Below are 18026 nucleotides of genomic sequence, written 5' to 3'. Positions count from 1 at the left end.
AGGGTTACTGATTGTGGATGATCAGCCATGATCACAATGAATGGCGGTGCTGGCACGAAGGGCCAAATGGCCTCCTTCTGCACCTGTTTTCTATTGAATTGAATTGAATTGAATTGAATTCCTTTATTGTCATTCAGACCTTACGGTCTGAACGAAATTTCGTGCCTGCAGTCATACATACAATAATACAATAATAATCAACAATAAACACAAATTAACATCCACCACAGTGAGTCCTCCAAACACCTCCTCACTGTGGTGGAGGCAAAAATCTTAGGGCTGCAGTCTCTTCCCTCTTCTCCCTCTGCGCTGAGGCGATTCCCCACCGGGCGATGGTACAAACAGTCCCGCAGCTCACCGAACCCCGCGAACGGGCCGGTTCAAACACTGCGGCCCGGGGTGGTCGAAGCTGCCGCACCTCCAGTCCAGCACACGCAGCCGCCGGCCTGTGGCTGAACCCAGGACTCTGGACACCGCCGCCAGAACGTCGTCCCAGCCACCGGAGCACCGTCCCAGCCCCCGGACTGGATCGCCCTCACGTGAGTGCCGTTCCACCCTCGGTTTCTAATCACATGATCTTATGCCCATCTGTACAGGTGTAACACTTAAAGAGTTGCAGGATCTGAAAATATGGTGGAAGTAGATTACCTTAATAATTTAAAATAAGAGTTGGGTGGGTATTTGATGATGAGGAAAAAATGTAGATTTTCAATAACATGGAACTGAGTGTGATGATTCATGAGGTTGATGATGGGGTTAATGGGCACTGGTCCTGCTGAATTCAGTGCCCTCAGTTGCATCTTGACATTACACAGAATGTGCAATTCAATTTAGAACTGAATTGATTGAAATCAGGTGATGGTGGAGATAGCTCATCTTTCTGACACATCTGGATGAAATTGACTGTGAATGCTATTAGTTTGTGTCCAGCACTCACATGCTTGCTTCTGCTATCATTCGGAAAGCGGATGATCTGGGGATGGATGTGCTTGAGAGGCGTATGAGACGCAAGGTGCAGGTCATCCTGGAAAACCCCGGGCATCCCCTCCATGTAATTCTGGATTAGAGTCAAAAGAGCACTCGGAACAACAACCGGCTCCACTCCCTGCGCTGTAGAACGGAGCGGTTCAGGAGATCCTTCACCCCTGCAGCCTTTAGATTTTATAATACGGACCGCTAGGCTGTAGGGGGATGCATTTTTGCATTATTTAATTGTTCATTATTGGTCTTTTTAAATATGTATTGCTCTCATGTGTTGCCCACATTGTGTTTTATGTATTTTCTGTCTGCGTTCTTTTTCAATGTGTGGGTTTGTTGGTTGGGAATAGAATAGAACAGTTTCTTTATTGTCATTGTAACATGAACCATGTACAACAAAATTTTAAAATGTCAGCCAGTCAGTGCACCATTCAAACATTTCTAAAAGCTAACGATACATACAAGGTAAAATATTAAAAGATAAACAACTAAAATAAATATCACGAAAATAGCACGCATACACACCCAACCCTCCATCCTTCTGTCGATTTCACAGTGTACCACAGTCCCTTAGTATGTCTCGCCCCTGCGTTCCTTGGCGGCTACATTTAGTGCTTTTATAGCAGTGGGGTAAAAACTGTTTTTTAGTCTGTTCGTCCTTGTCCTTGTAGATTTGTACCGTCTGCCTGACGGCAACAGTTCAAACAGGGAGTGTCCGGGGTGGGAAATGTCCTTTATGATACTCTGGGATTTTTTGGTGCAGCGGGAACTGTGTAAGTCCTCCAAGGTAAGGAGAGGGCAGCCGACAATCCTCTGGGCGTTGTCAATGGCCCTCTGGAGCGCTTTCCTCTGAGCCGTTGTGCAGCTGGTGTACCACACGAATACACAGTATGTTAGTATGCTCTCAATGGAGCACCGATAAAAGGACAGCAGCATCTTCTGGACATCTGAATTTCCCCGAGGGGGATCAATAAAGTATTTATTAGATTATTAGATTAGATTTGGATATTCATGGGGACTCTTCTTCCAGTTGGCTGAGCAATTGCCCACTGCCATTCTTAACTGGATGTGACGAGAATGCAGATTCCCCACATTCCATTACCCTTTTTGTTTATTTTATGTACTTATTTTAATTCTGAGCCTTCATCATGAATGTCCCCTGAGGCACATGACTGAATAGAAACTTATTTGGAACATCCTGTGGCTGCAGAAACAGATCTGTGGAAAAACAACTGATCTTTAGACTTCCTATAGTCTTTGCACCATCAACATAGCGTGTTAGAAACGTGATGGATGATCCTGCATCAGTCAACAACTGGTGGACCTCAATCCATCAAGGACAAATGAACTCACGAACAAAAAACATAAACATTCGCTTCCTCTGCAACTATTGCACCATGACAGCAGTGTATTAGAAACATAGAAAATAGGTGCAGGAGTAGGCCATTCGGCCCTTCGAGCCTGCACCGCCATTCAATATGATCATGGCTGATCATCCAACTCAGTATCCTGTACCTGCCTTCTCTCCATACCCCTGATCCCTTTAGCCACAAGGGCCACATCTAACTCCCTCTTAAATATAGCCAATGAACTGGCCTCAACTACCTTCTGTGGCAGAGAGTTCCAGAGATTCACCACTCTCTGTGTGAAAAAATGTTTTCCTCATCTCGGTCCTAAAAGATTTCCCCCTTATCCTTAAACTGTGACCCCTTGTTCTGGACTTCCCCAACATCGGGAACAATCTTCCTGCATCTAGCCTGTCCAACCCCTTAAGAATTTTGTAAGTATTGCATCTGTGCACTGCAGTAACTACCAAAGACTTCTTCAACAAGTGTCTCTGACACCCAGGACAAGGGCAGAACTTTCATCTCTGACACCCAGGACAAGGGCAAAAGTCACATGAAAAAAAAACACCATTTCCAGTTCCTCCAAATCACACCATTTGGTTGTTGTTGCTGATTCAGCATTCTGGAGCTTCATACGTAAAAGCGATGAGGTAAAACCACAAATTTGCTGAGTTCAAGAATAATTTATATCCATCATCTCATGGGCAATAAGGGATGGGTAATAATACTGGCATTGCCAGCAATGTACATGGACTGTAGATGGAATACATAGAAGCTAGGAGGTCATGTTGCAGTTGTATAAGATATTGGTGAGGCCACATATCATGTTCAGTTCTGGGCACCATGTTATAGGACAGATGTTGTCAAGCTGGAAAGGGTGCAGAAAAGATTTAGGAGGATGTTGCCAGGAGGGCCTGAACTATAGGAAGAGGTTGAGCAGGCTAGGTCTCTATTCCTTGGAACACAGGAGGTTGAGGGGTGATCTTACATAAGTGTCCAAAATCGTGAGAGAAATAGATAGGGTAGACACACAGAGTCTCTTGCCCAGAGTTGGGGAATCGAGAACCAGAGGACATAGGTTTAAGGTGAGGGGGTGAAAATTTAATACGAACCTGAGGGGTAACTTTTTCACACAAAGGGTTGTGGGTATATGGAACAAGCTGCCAGAAGCGGTAGTTGAGGCAGATACTATTGTAACATTTAAGAAACATTTAGACCGGTACATGGAGAGGACAGGTTTAGGGGGATATGGGCCCAACGCAGGCAGGTGGGACTCGTGTAGATGGGACATGTTGGTCGGTGTGGGCAAGTTGGACCAAAGGTCCTGTTTCCACACTGTATGACTCTAGGACTCTATAATAGAAATATTGAAAATAAAAGGATAAGAATGAATGAATGAGAGAGGAAAGAAAGAAACCGAAATTAAAAAAAAACATTTGAATCAAAAATCTCCAATATCAATCACAATCTTCAGGAACGATAATCAACAATTCTAATGGTTCACTGAGGGAAAAGTGATAGGGTATCATAAGGAATTACCAATTACTTTAAAAAAAAACTTAAGTAGGTTATTAGATTCTTTAAATTATGTCTATGCAGAAACTTGACTTTTTCCCCCAATTGTAGTCACTGTTTTGAATTAGGAAATTACTAACCGTAACTTTCTGTGAAGAGTTTAATCCGTAATTATTCTGCAAATACAGCAACAGTTGTAAATCACTGCAAAGACAGGTGCCATATTCACAAAGCTAGTGGTAGTCTGGGATAAATTGGCAAGCAAGTTGTAGCCATTGTAAATATGCAATACCTGTATATTATCTTCCATGTCATTGGTTATAGATTGACTTGTATAAGAGTTAGTCTTATATCAAAGATGGACAGAGCGGGACAGGCAACATCTCTGGAGAGAAGGAACGGGTCAAGACCTTCTTCTGTTTTCCAGGCCCCCACTCCCCCATTGAAAAGTCACCCATTCCTTCTCTCCAGATATGCTGCCAGTCCCGCTGAATTACTCCAGCATTTTGTGTCTATCTTCGGTGTAAACCAACATATGATGTTCCTTCCTGCACAATTAGTTTTATATCATTCCGATGCCGTTACGGTTTTATTAAATATGGACCATTATGCATCCTGGGTTTAGTTTTCTCAAAGATCTATAGTTTTTTCTAATTGCCTGAAACAAGTCATAAGTCGATGACCTGGCTTTGCAGTGACCCTACTGCTGGGAACAGGGACACACCCTTAGGTACTCCATTGATCTATAACATAACTCATTTTTACAAGATCCTGTACATTGTCAAGTTGAGTAAGTGGTGACATTTCTTATATAAGTACTAATGTTGCTGTTGGCCTAAATGTCCAAGTGACTAAACACAGACTTACAAGTAATTGTCTCGATATGTATACTTCCACATTTTGGACAGCGTAATTGATCACGTTTTTTTCTGTTTGACTGTTGAATCGTTATCTTCATTCCATCGTGATGATTACCCTGTTAAAATGTATTGAAAGTACAAATTAACGCCAATATTAATTAAAGTCAGGCAGACAAATGGCAAGGCAGGTAGGTGGAAGAAGAAGTTAAATTTAATTCCTGGGTTTAATATCTATTTGATTGGCAAACATCCCCGCTGATGGTCCATGGATGGAATTCATGTTGCCTTTTTCTAATCAAACCACCGTTGTCCTTGTCACTGCAAATTCTGTCTCTGGTTATTGATTCTACCATACAGAGATTAACTGATTTTTCTATAGTTACTAAATTATCCCCACCATGTGTTTGGAACAAAGGATTAATATTTGCAAAGTCCTTGAACATTTTGCCTTATCTGCAAAAATCTTGCAAACATAGGTACACCACCAGCCTCGTATTTACAATAGTCGTCACACTCATTCTGTCATGTCCTGGGCATGTCTTACTCTGCTTATTTAAAGCTGATGATGTTGGAGTTTTCTCTACCTGTCTGCCTCCTATTATTGGCTTTATATGTGTTTTGTCCTGCAGAAAGAGAGGGAGAAAGTAAATGAATAGATTGAGAAAATATGCATAGAAACATAGGAAATAGGTGCAGGAGTAGGCCATTCGGCCCTTCGAGCCTGCACCACCATTCAATATGATCATGGCTGATCATCCAATCCTGTACCTGCCTTCTCTCCATACCCCCTGATCCCTTTAGCCACAAGGGCCACATCTAACTCCCTCTTAAATATAGCCAATGAACTGTGGCCTCAACTACCTTCTGTGGCAGAGAATTCCACAGATTCACCACTCTCTGTGTGAAAAAAATGTTTTTCTCATCTCGGTCCTAAAAGACTTCCCTCTTATCCTTAAACTGTGACCCCTTGTCCTGGACTTCCCCAACATCGGGAACAATCTTCCTGCATCTAGCCTGTCCAACTCCTTAAGAATTGTGTAAGTTTCTATAAGATCCCCCCTCAATCTTCTATATTCTAGCGAGTACAAGCCGAGTCTATCCAGTCTTTCTTCATATAAAAGTCCTGACATCCCAGGAATCAGTCTGGTGAACCTTCTCTGTACTCCCTCTATGGCAAAAATGGCTTTCCTCAGATTAGGAGACCAAAACTGTATGCAATACTCCAGGTGTGGTCTCACCAAGAACCTGTACAACTGCAGTAGAACCTCCCTGCTCCTATACTTAAATCCTTTTGCTATAAACTCCTATACTCAAATCCTTTTGCTATGAAAAGGTAAGTAGATGAGGTATGATGTGTAGGTGAAACAAAATTAAATAAAAGCAAGGTGATTAATGAAAAGGAACTTGTAGCTGACAGAACTTGAGGGAGGTGTGGTACAAACATTTTTTGTGCAAATGGTCTACGGTAATAAAATAATTGCCTGAAAAAAGGACATGCTATTATTTTAAAAGAGTTACTCTTGTGATGGAGGAATGAAACAATGTGATGTCATTGATTAAAGTGGACAAAATGTCAAGATTTAACAAGGGGTGATAAAATATAGTTGAAGCAAAGGAAATAAAAGGATATGGACAAAGGATGATTAAACAACGCATGATGTTGGCCATTTGAAAGTTGACTGATTTCAAATATCAATAGCTTAAATAGTTAAGATGCAAATATTAAAAGTAAAGGAAGAATATATTAAAGATTAAATCTATATGATCTGGGGAAATACTAAAAGCAAAACTGTACCTGGTTGTTGCTTGGGTGATCTTTATCACAACCTTCATCCTTTTTGCCAAATAGAGGAGTTACAGAAAATGTTCTCAGCGGACTATATGCTGGTTTCTGGATCAGTTCACAAGAGGTTGATGCTATTGCCAGAAGCTTTGTTGTGGGCAATAAGAGCTGGCAGGCTACAAAGAGTAACAGACATGTAATGTCCAGAAACACCATCTATGCATTTAGAAATCAAAATCTCATTATTTCAATTTTAAAGTTATCAATAGTCCTCATCCTGTTCTATATCCTATATATTCTATATCACAGATGTGCATTCTTAAGAACAGTTTCTTCCCCACTGCAATCAGACTTTTGAACAAATAACCTCTTCCTCTGATTGGAGTTGGAGATGTTGCTGCCAAATAGTCTTACTCTTCACTCTACTTTCAATTATTCTATTGTTGTATTTTTTTACACCCTGCTCTAAGTGAAAAAGTTTCCCCTCAGGATCCCATTAGATCTTTCCCCTCTCACCTTAAACCTACATCCTCTCGTTTTTGATTCCCCAGCCCTGGGTAAAAGACTGCGCAGTTACCCTATTTAATCCCCCCCCCCCAACCCATGATTTTATCCACCTCAATAAAGTGTTAGCTTTCCCAATCTCTTCCTGCAGATCAGACCTTGAGTCCTGGCAACATCCTCACAAATCTTCTCTGCACTCTTTCCAGTTTTATGCAACCTTGCTATAGCGCAGTGATCAACACTGATCACAATACTCCAAAAGCAGTTTCACCAATGTCTTCTATACTGAAGCTGGCCCTCATCACTACTCTGACTGATGAAGGCCAATGTAGCAAAAGCCTTTTTACCACCCTATCTACATATGATGCCACTTTCAGGCAACTGTGTACCTATACTCCTCAATGCCTCGCCTCTACAACACTTCTCTGTGCCCTCCCATTTTGGCTACCCAAAATACAACACCTCACTATTATCTACATAATAATACTCCATTAGCCATCCTTTAGCTCACTTGCCCAGCTGATCAAGAACCTATGAATATCATTCAGCTAGGACCCCACAGCATGTGCAAAATTAGGAACAAGGACTCATGCCTCGACCAATGTTTCTGAATTACTGCTTGCTTACATTGGGACAAATTGAGTTTTAGTGTACTTTGTGACAGATAGATCAAATGCCAGAACAATCAATAATAAGGATTCTACTTACTTGATTTGTTTGTGTTGTGAAATCATCCCCATGATGAAATATTATGAAATGTAGCTGAGTAACGATATTTTATTCTTAAAGGGGCAAAGAATAGATTAATAATGAATGTGTTAAAAAATGTATTGGCTGGATAGATAAATTGCCTGTATATATTAAACTATCAGTGGGGCCCTTTGCTGTTTGTAATTTATATTAATGGTTTGGAATTTGGACTATTATGTTCAGTTGATTTGGAGTATTCTGTCAATTTTGGTCACCCTGCTCTAGGAGGATGCTGTTACGCTGAAAAGAATTCAGAGAAGATTTACAAGGATGTTGGCAGGACTCGAGATCCTAGGCTATAGGAAGACGTTGAGCAGAGATTCAACAGGCAACTTGAAAAACCTGAGCAAGTTGAAGAAGGATCATGACCCAAAACATCACCTTTCCATGCTCCCAGACATGTTGCCTGACCCAATGAGTTACTCCAGCATTCTGAGTATTTTTGAGCAACTTTATTCCTTGGAGTGAAGGAGGCTGAGGTGGTAATCTTATAGACATGTATAAAATCATGAAGAGAATAGATAGGGCGATTACATTGTATTTTACCCAGAGTTAGATAGAGCTCTTGAAGATAGCAGAATCAAGGGATATGGGGAGAAGGCAGGAACGGGGTACTGATTGTGAATGATCAGCCATGATCACATTGAATGGCAGTGCCGGCTCGAAGGGCCAAATGCCCTTACTCCTGCACCTATTGTCTATTGACCATTGTCTAACTAGAGGACATAGGTTTGAAATGAGAGGAAAAAATATGAATAGGAAATTGAGGGACAACCTTTTCACAGAGAAGACGGTGGGTCTAAGGAACAAGCTGCCAGAGGAGGTAGTTGAGGCACATACTATAACAACATTTAAAAGACATATTGGCAGATACATGGATAAGATACATTTAGAGAGATATGGGCCAAACATGGGAAGATGATAGCATAGATGGGTCAGCATGGATGAGATGGGCCGAAGGGCCTGTTTTCCAAGCTGTATAACTCTATGACTCTATAAGTTTTGTTTCCTGTTTCAAATTTAGTATTAGGTTAGAATCACTCTGATGTTAAGTGTTTTTTTTTTAAACATTTTGCCTTGAACAATACAGGTGTATATTGAAAACCTACAGTAAACATATCAGTATCACAGCTAAGGTCTTATGCGATGATATGAATCATTTGTACAACACAGAATAACGTAAGGTGGTGCATATTATCATCTATTTTACTTCATAAATGGGAATTGGTGAAGAGGTTACAGAAGGCTTCCTAATGGCATCCATCACAGCCACGTCGTTAGATATTATACGAGATTTGGAGGGGAGGGGGGTTAACAATAGAAGTGGCTGTTGTTTTTCCTCATTCTCTACTGTTGCATCTCCACCTTGTGGTATAACTTTGCTCCCGGGAAATAACTTAATGCCAGCAAAACAATGCCAGGAAAAGTTCGCATTCAAAAGCCACACTGCGTGAAACGAGGACAAAGGAAACTGCAGCTGCTGGGAGCTTAAAACAGTATGAAAAGGGGATTCCGAGCCGAAAGGTCGTCTGCCCGTCTATTCTCTCCACAGCTGCTGCCTGGCCCGTTGAGTTCCTCCAGCACTTTGCGGAGGGGAGGCTGCCAACTCTTGAAAGCTCCAAGCAGGAAGAACAAGAAAGACTTCTAAGATACCTTTCGCCCCAACGGCAATGATTCCGAACATCATCATCAGCAGCAGCAGCATCAACAGCCAGGATCTCACTCCATCTGATGTTGCTGCGGAGTTTTTTAAGTCACGCACTTAACTATGGACACGAGGGAAGAAAAGAAAATTCCGGGGCGAAATACAACCTGAAATACGTGTACAGAGGCGTGGGCGTCAACGTAAACAAACGAATTTCCCCCATCCAATGGTGTGTGTTACATCAGGTCGTGTAAAGAGACTCGCATACATAGCCTATGTAATCGCCAGTATAAGTACTTCATGTTCACAGCTCTCTCCCAGATTACCAATACCATAGATACGTTCTAGGAACGAGCAAGCCATGTTATAGTTTGGAAAAGAGACACTAAATGCTGGATAAACTCAGCGGGACAGGCAGCATCTCTGGAGAAAAGAAATAGGTGACGTTTCGGGTCGAGACCCGTCTTCCTTCAGACTGAGAGCCAGGGGAGAGGGACACTGGAGTTATGAGGCTGCCTAGGTTATCATTTGGAAAGCTATACTTCGCGATTTTCATTTAATTTCCGAATTCAAATGAAGAGGGGTAGCTTCCCAAGGCCGAGTTGAGAGTTCCTGATTTGGCATTCTTGAATGGTTAATGTTTAGTGCAATACAGTGCAATCTATATCTCAATCACTGTCATATTTAATCAGGAATTCACTGGAGTTTAGAAGGATGAGGAGGATTCTTATAGAAACATATAACATTATAAAAGGACTGGACAAGCTAGATGCAGGAAAAATGTTCCCAATGTTGGGTGAGTACAGAACCAGGGGCCACAGTCTTAGAATAAAGGGGAGGCCATTTAAGACTGAGGTGAGAAAAAAAACGTTTTCACCCAGGGAGTTGTGAATTTGTGGAATTCCCTGCCATAGAGGGCAGTGGAAGCCAAATCACTGGATGGATTTAAGAGAGAGTTAGATAGAGCTCTAGGGGCTAGTGGAGTCAAGGGATATGGGGAGAAGGCAGGCATGGGTTATTGATAGGGGGTGATCAGCCATGATCACAATGAATGGCGGTGCTGGCTCGAAGGGCCGAATGGCCCCCTCCTGCACCTATTGTATATGTTTCTATATGTTTCTATGTTTCTAGGAATGAGTGGGAGAAAACATTTGCATAATTAAGAATTTTTTATATTTAAACAATATCGTGAAAATCAAATTAACAATAAAAGTACGGGAAAGTTAAAGTTACTCGGGCAAGTGGAAAGACAATACATGATTACAATCGAACCATTCATACTGTACCAATACATGATACGGGAATAACGTTTAAGACAAGATAAAGTCAATAAAGTCCGATCAAAGATAGTCCAAGGGTCACCACTAAGGTAGATAATAGTTCAAGACTGCTCTCTAGTTGTGGTAGAATTGTTCAGCTATGTGATAACAGCTGGGAAGAAACAGTCCCTGAATCTGGAGGTATGTGTTTTCACACTTCAGTACCTTTTGCCTGATGTGAGAGGGGTGAAGAGGGAGTGGCCAGAGTGTGACTCATCCTTGATTATGCTGTTGGCCTTGCTGAAGCAGCGTGAGGTATAAATGGAGTCAATGGAAGGGAGGTTGGTTTGTGTGATGGCCTGGGCTGCGTCCACAATTCGCTGCAATTTCTTGTGATCTTGGATAGAGCTGTTCCCGAGCCAAACTGTGATGCATTCGTATAAAATGCTTTCCACGGCGCATATGTAGAAGTTGGTGAGAGTTGTTGGGGACATAGCAAACTTCCTAAGCCTTCTAAGGACGTTGAGATGTTGGTGTGCTTTTTTGGTCATTGCTTCAATATGGGTGGCCCAGGAAAAGTTGTTGGTGGCATTTACTCCAAGGAATTTGAAGATTTCAGCCATCTCCACTTCAGGGTCGTCAATGCAAACTAGGGGATGTGTACCACTTCACTCCTGATGTTGATCACTATCTCCTTTGTCTGGCTGACAATGAAATGTTGTTGTCTCGACACCAGGACACGAGGTTCTCAATCTCCTTCCTGTACTCTGTTTTATCATTATTTGATATCCGGCCCACAATGATGGTGTCACCTGCAAATTTGCAAAGTGAGTTAGCTTTGCACATGGCTGCACAGTCATGGGTGTACGAGTAAAGAAGGGGGCTGAGAATGCATCCTTGTGGAACACCAGTGTTGAAGATTATTGTAGAGGATGATTTGTCCCCCATCCTCACTGATTGGGGTCTGTTGATCAGACAGTCGAGGATCCAGGTACAGAGATGAGTGCTGACTCCAAGTCCCCTGAGTTTGGTGATGAGCTTGAATGGTATAGTGGTGTTAAAGGCAGAGATGTGGTCTACAAATACGTGGGAGTCTTTGTTATCCAGATGTTCCAGGGATGAGTTTAGGACCAAACGATTGGGATGGTTCAGTTGCCTGATACCCTCTGGGAAGAATCTATGATCACAATGAATCACAATGATCACTCGGTGCTCGGTGAGGGCAGACGGCGCGGGGCTGAGACACTCCCGTGAGGGCGACCCAGCTCCCGGCTAGAAGGAGCTCCCGTGAGGGTGGCCCGGTGCGGGGCTCAGACGCTCCCGTGTGGGCGGCCCGGTGCGGGGCTCAGACGCTCCCGTGGGGGTGGCCCGGTGCGGGTCTCAGATGCTCCCGTGTGGGCAGCCCGGTGCGGGGCAGAGACGGTCCTCCGGTGGCTGAGGCGGCGTTCTGGCGGCGGCGACCTGAATCCGGGACTCGCCCGCGGGCCAGTGGACGACATCGCCGGGAGCTCGCGGGTCTCAGGCTGGTGCCTGTTTCCCGGAGCTCCCGCGGCAGCAGCTGTGTCTGCTGGACTGGAGGGCGGCAGCTTCGACCACCCCCGGGCCGCGGAGCTTGAATCGCGGAACTGACTTACCATCGCCCGGTGGGGTATCGCCTCAGCGCAAAGGGAGAAGAGGAGGGAAGAGACAGTAACCCTAAGATTTTTGCCTCTATCACAGTGAGGAGTTGCTTGGTGAACTCACCGTGGTGGATGTTAATTTGTGTTTATTGTGTGTTGTTTATTATTACATGTATTACGTGTTCGGCATGGACTAGAAGGGTCGAGATGGACTGTTTCCGTGCTGTAATTGTTATATGGTTATGTATGGCTGCAGGCAATGACATTTCGTTCAGACCGAAAGGTCTGAATGACAAATAAAGGATTCAATTCAATTCAATATCCCCGAATCTGGAGGTATGCATTTTCACACCTTGTCTGATGGAAGAGGGGAGAAGAGGGAGTGTTCAGAGTGGAAATGTCTTATTGAAGACCCTGGCAATGATGAAGAAGCTGTTGATGTACGCCATTGTTGTTTGTTGACCACAGCCTATAGTTCCTCTGTGCTCGCTGAATCTGCCTGGGGTAGGATGTAGACTGCAATCATGATGATGAAGGTGAAATCCCTTGGGGGAAGCACTTCATCTATGCGATGGATCAAGAAACATTGAGGCTGGAGGGCTGTGTCTGGAGAGCTGCAAGTGCACTACACTCCCTTGTGCCTCTTTGTTAAAGCAATCTCACCCTTAAATCCTCAATTTTATTATCTGTTGACTGCACATTGGTCAATGGGATGTCAGAGAGCCCCCTGGGAACCAAGCTAAAAATAACATGCTTGTGATTGATGTAAAAATGCCTATCCTCTACCACTTATACGATGATTCATTGCAAAAGGATTTGAGTATAGGAGCAGGGAGGTTCTACTGCAGTTGTACAGGGTCTTGGTGAGACCACACCTGGAGTATTGCGTACAGTTTTGGTCTCCAAATCTGAGGAAGGACATTGTTGCCATAGAGGGAGTGCAGAGACGGTTCACCAGACTGATTCCTGGGATGTCTGGACTGTCTTATGAAGAAAGACTGGATAGACTTGATTTATACTCTCTAGAATTCAGGAGATTGAGAGGGGATCTTATAGAAACTTACAAAATTCTTAAGGGGTGGACAGGCTAGATGCAGGAAGATTGTTCCCGATGTTAGGGAAGTCCAGGACAAGGGGTCACAGCTTAAGGATAAGGGGGAAATCCTTTAAAACCGAGATGAGAAGAACTTTTTTCACACAGAGAGTGGTGAATCTCTGGAACTCTCTGCCACAGAGGGTAGTTGAGGCCAGTTCATTGGCTATATTTAAGAGGGAGTTAGATGTGGCTCTTGTGGCTAAGGGGATCAGGGGGTATGGAGAGAAGGCAGGTACGGGATACTGAGTTGGATGATCAGCCATGATCATATTGAATGGCGGTGCAGGCTCGAAGGGCCGAATGGCCTACTCCTGCACCTAATTTCTATGTTTCTATGTTTCTATGTGAAAACATTGATTTTGTCACTGCCTGAGTGACATGGCCAAAAACTAGTAAGGTTGAGTTGAAATAGCACCCCTGGCAGTGAGGCTTTAGAACCTATACTATTTCCTTTTCAGGAGGATGCGCAATAGTAATGTGCAAACTTAATTTCTCCATTGAGTAGCCACAGGTATGTGTTTTAATCATATAGTTAGTAGGTCTTTCTGCAGCAAATTTATTTTATTCAATCTTTGGTTTCAGACGGAGAACCAATTGAGGACAAAACACAGATAGCCGAATTGTTTGTGTCAGTAGTAATCAGCCTGCAATCTGCACAAGGCAAGGAGTCTGCTGACAATCTGCTTCTCCCTTCTACAAATGGATAATAACCAATAAATAACTAAAGAGAAATGGTACAATTGCAATGTACAGTCAACCTTTACAGTCTTCTCATCGTCAAAAGAAGGGTTTTGGCTCGAAACTTTGCCTATTTCCTTCGCTCCATAGATGCTGCTGCAAGTGGGGGGGAGAGGTGTAGGGGCGTAGGTGTTGGGTGGGTGGGGTGTGTTGTGGGCGCAGCGAGCGTTGTGGAGCTGGAGAGGGGGGGGGGGGGAACGGAGAGGGAGGGTTGTGTGGTGGGGGGAGGAACCGTTTGGTCTAGCTGATGTATCAGAGTCCACATCTTGAACAATTAATACGGTAGATGAGATTCAGATTCAATTTTAATTGTCATTGTCAGTGTACAGTACAGAGACAACGAAATGCATTTAGCATCTCCCTGGAAGAGCGACATAGCAAACGATTTGAATTAAAAAAAATAATAATAAGTGTCCGGGGGGGGGGGGGGGTGATTGGCAGTCACCGAGGTGCGTTGTTTAGTAGAGTGACAGCGGCCGGAAAGAAGCTGTTCCTCGACCTGCTGGTTCGGCAACGGAGAGACCTGTAGCGCCTCCCGGATGGTAGGAGGGTAAACAGTCCATGGTTGGGGTGAGAGCAGTCCTTGGCGATGCTGAGCGCCCTCCGCAGACAGCGCTTGCTTTGGACAGACTCAATGGAGGGGAGCGTGGAACCGGTGATGCGTTGGGCAATTTTCACCACCCTCTGCAGTGCCTTCCGGTCGGAGACAGAGCAGTTGCCATACCATACTGTGATGCAGTTGGTAAGGATGCTCTCGATGGTGCAGCGGTAGAAGTTCACCAGGATCTGAGGAGACAGATGGACCTTCTTCAGTCTCCTCAGGAAGAAGAGACGCTGATGAGCCTTCTTGATCAGAGTAGAGGTATTGTGGGTCCAAGAGAGGTCATCGGAGATGTTGACTCCCAGGAACCTGAAGCTAGAAAAACGTTCCACCTCCGTCCCGTTAATGTGGATGGGGGTGTGCGTGCCGCCTCTGGACTTCCTGAAGTCTACAATGAGCTCCTTGGTCTTCTTGGAGTTAAGGGCCAGGTTGTTGTCAGCGCACCATGCTGCTAAGTGCTGGACCTCCTCCCTGTAGGCCAGCTCATCGTTGTTGCTGATGAGGCCAATCACCGTTGTATCATCTGCATACTTGATGATGGTGTTAGTACCATGTACAGGTGTGCAGTCATAGGTGAAGAGGGAGTAGAGGAGGGGGCTCAGCACACAGCCCTGAGGAACGCCGGTGTTCAGGGTGAGGGTTGAAGAGGTGTGCTTGTCTAACCTCACAGACTGGGGTCTGTTGGTTAGAAAGTCCAGTATCCAGTTGCAGAGGGAGGGGTCGTTGCCCAGGTTACCGAGTTTGGTGATCAGTTTTGATGGAATAATGGTGTTGAATGCTGAGCTGTAATCGATGAACAGCATTCTTACATAAGTGTCTCTGTTGTCAAGGTGGGAGAGGGCGGAGTGAAGTGCCGTTGAGATGGCATCCTCCGTACTCCTGTTCTTGCGGTAGGCAAACTGATAGGGATCCAGTGTGGGGGGTAGGCAGCTTTTGAGGTGTGCCAGGACCAGCCTCTCGAAGCACTTGGTGATGATGGGGGTAAGTGCAACTGGGCGGAAGTCGTTGAGGCTTGCCGCAGTGGAGTGTTTTGGCACTGGCACGATGGAGGTGGCTTTAAGGCAAGTGGGGACAACTGCTTGGGCAAGTGACAGGTTGAAGATGTCAGTCCAGACGTCTGTCAGCTGCGCAGCACAGGCACTGAGCACGCGCCCGGGGATGCCGTCAGGGCCAGCAGCCTTACGTGCATTAGTCCTACTCAGTGCCACGTACACGTCGTAGGGGGTGAGTGTGAGGGGTTGGTGATCGGCAGGTAGCACAGCCTTGATGGCTGACTCTAGATTGTCCCTGTCGAAGCGGCCATAGAAGTGATTCAGCTCCTCAAGGAAGGAGGCGTCGCTGGATGTGGGGGTGATGTTGGAGGGTCTGTAGTCCGTGATGGCCTGGATGCCTTGCCACATGCGTCGGGGGTCGGAGTTGTTGTTGAAGTGCTCCTCAATCCTGAGCTTATGGCAGTGCTTGGCCTTCCTGATGCCCCTCTTCAGGTTAGCCCTGGATGAACTGTAGGCTCGAGCATCGCCTGACCTGAAAGCGGTGTCCCGTGCTTTCAGCAGTAGCCTGACCTCGCTGTTCATCCATGGCTTCTGATTCGGGTATATGGTCACCTGTTTGAGGGAGGTGACACTATTGATGGTGGAGTTTATAAAGTCCAGAACAGAGGATGTATAGGAATCAATGAGGTTGGAGGAAGTGAAACTTGAAAGGACTGTCGGAGTCCCTGGATGGAGTCGAGGGAGGAAGTATTGGGGACAGGTGTTGCATCTCCTGCGGTTGCAGGGCAAGGTACCTGGGGAGGGGGTGGTTTGTGTGGGACAGGATTCATTGAACAGCTGGAGATCTTGTAGGTATCACACTGTCAATAAAAATGTCACCTCACTCCTACCCCACACAGTAATTGAGAATTCTGATGTTCCACTTAAGTCTCCAGCATCAAAATGTTACATACTTTAAAATCACAAAATATCCACAGAATTGCTTTCATATCTTTATTAAAGTTAATCAGCCAGTGAGGCAAAGCATGCAATGCATTGTGAATGGAAAGCTTTTGTGATTAACCCTCCCCTCTCTTTGTACGTAGCATACATAGTATTACCCTCAATCATAGCCGGATTTACCACTAGGCTTCATAGGGCCTAGGACCACCTAAACTGCCATTTGGCAACCTAAAAAGCTGCCAAGGTTGCCCGGCTGACAACAGAGAAAGAAAGTTAAGTGAGAGCCCTGCAAGGTATAGTATTTTTGACAGTGAATGGCCTTTCTTACATATGCTGTCACAACGCACTATAGTCTCTAAACAACCCATCAGTAATTTTTCTTGCCCTCCATTTCAGAATAATAGTGTTTTAAGTCGATAACTCGACACTAGCACTGGCAATGAATAAATAAATAAATAAAAAGCACAGCTTTCCAGCCCCTTATCTCATTGGCCACGCTTGGCTGCAAATCGGTGAACTCTTCCATCTTCCTCTAGTCGTGGGGGTGGGGGATTGGGAGGGGCCTCACAAGTGGAACAGCCTAGGGCCTCTCTTCATCTAAATCCGGCACTGCCCTCAATGGCTAGTCCAAACATTTTTGCAGATTTATTTGTAGCCTCTCATTCACATAATTGGTGGCACATATACCCCACCATATCATAAGCCGGGAATCGAGGAGGAAAGGAAAGGACAGCAGTGGTTTTTAAGTGATTTGTGTAGCATTATTTTAAAAATTGTAAAAACTGGAATAAGAAAGCCTGTAATTAGTAAACGTGGTGCCTTCAGTTTACTGACCATCGCGAAAAAAAAATATTGTTTCCATACTAACATTTGCCACCGAAAGCAGCTGCTTTGGATTACTGCTGCTGAAGTGAAGTCAGTAACTTCTGCGGGCACGGATCGCCTTCTCACCTTCAATGTAATTATTGTGGCCTCGTCAAACATAAGGGTTAGAACTACACGCTACGAATCCCAGTTGTGGAGGCACTGGTATCATTGTCTCTTTGGAGGACATTGATCATTCTTTTAATCTGGATTTTTAACTTATGTATTGTGATTTTTTATTTTAAAAAATATATAATTTATGATGCTTTTATAAGTGATACACTAAGATTTTATATGTAATTTATGATATATTTTTAATATGCAATGCATTTTGTAATTGTAATTGTAATTGTAAATCTTTATTGTCATTTCCTGAGTATTCGCATACTCAGAGGAAACAAAAAAACGTTTCTCAACCAGTGTCCATTCAGTTTTCGTTACAAAATAAATAGCAATTAAAATTAAAATACATGTCATGAACAATTTAACCCTCTAATAACATTCAATAACATTCAACAGCCGTTTTAATATATA

The 18026-nt window shown here is 44.1% G+C and overlaps 1 protein-coding gene across 1 annotated transcript in view; it reads right to left on the bottom strand.

Moving 5' to 3' along the window:
* The window catches only part of LOC129695910 (ATP-dependent Clp protease ATP-binding subunit clpX-like, mitochondrial), a 54905-nt gene extending 44647 nt beyond the window's left edge, over positions 1-10258 (bottom strand). Inside the window, exons 1-3 of the mRNA XM_055633361.1 lie at positions 9390-10258; positions 6495-6658; positions 4707-4815 (exon numbers count right to left, since the gene is read on the bottom strand). Coding sequence (XP_055489336.1) covers positions 4707-4815; positions 6495-6658; positions 9390-9441 — 325 coding nt within the window. The 5' untranslated portion in view covers positions 9442-10258. The remainder of the gene's footprint in view (positions 1-4706; positions 4816-6494; positions 6659-9389) is intronic.
* Positions 10259-18026: the final 7768 nt, after the last annotated feature.

This window comes from Leucoraja erinacea, chromosome 3 (genome assembly GCF_028641065.1).
Source record: "Leucoraja erinacea ecotype New England chromosome 3, Leri_hhj_1, whole genome shotgun sequence".
Taxonomy (NCBI): Eukaryota; Metazoa; Chordata; class Chondrichthyes; order Rajiformes; family Rajidae; genus Leucoraja; species Leucoraja erinaceus.
Note: the sequence above shows the minus strand (reverse complement) of the source record. Positions and strands in the feature narration are given on the sequence as shown.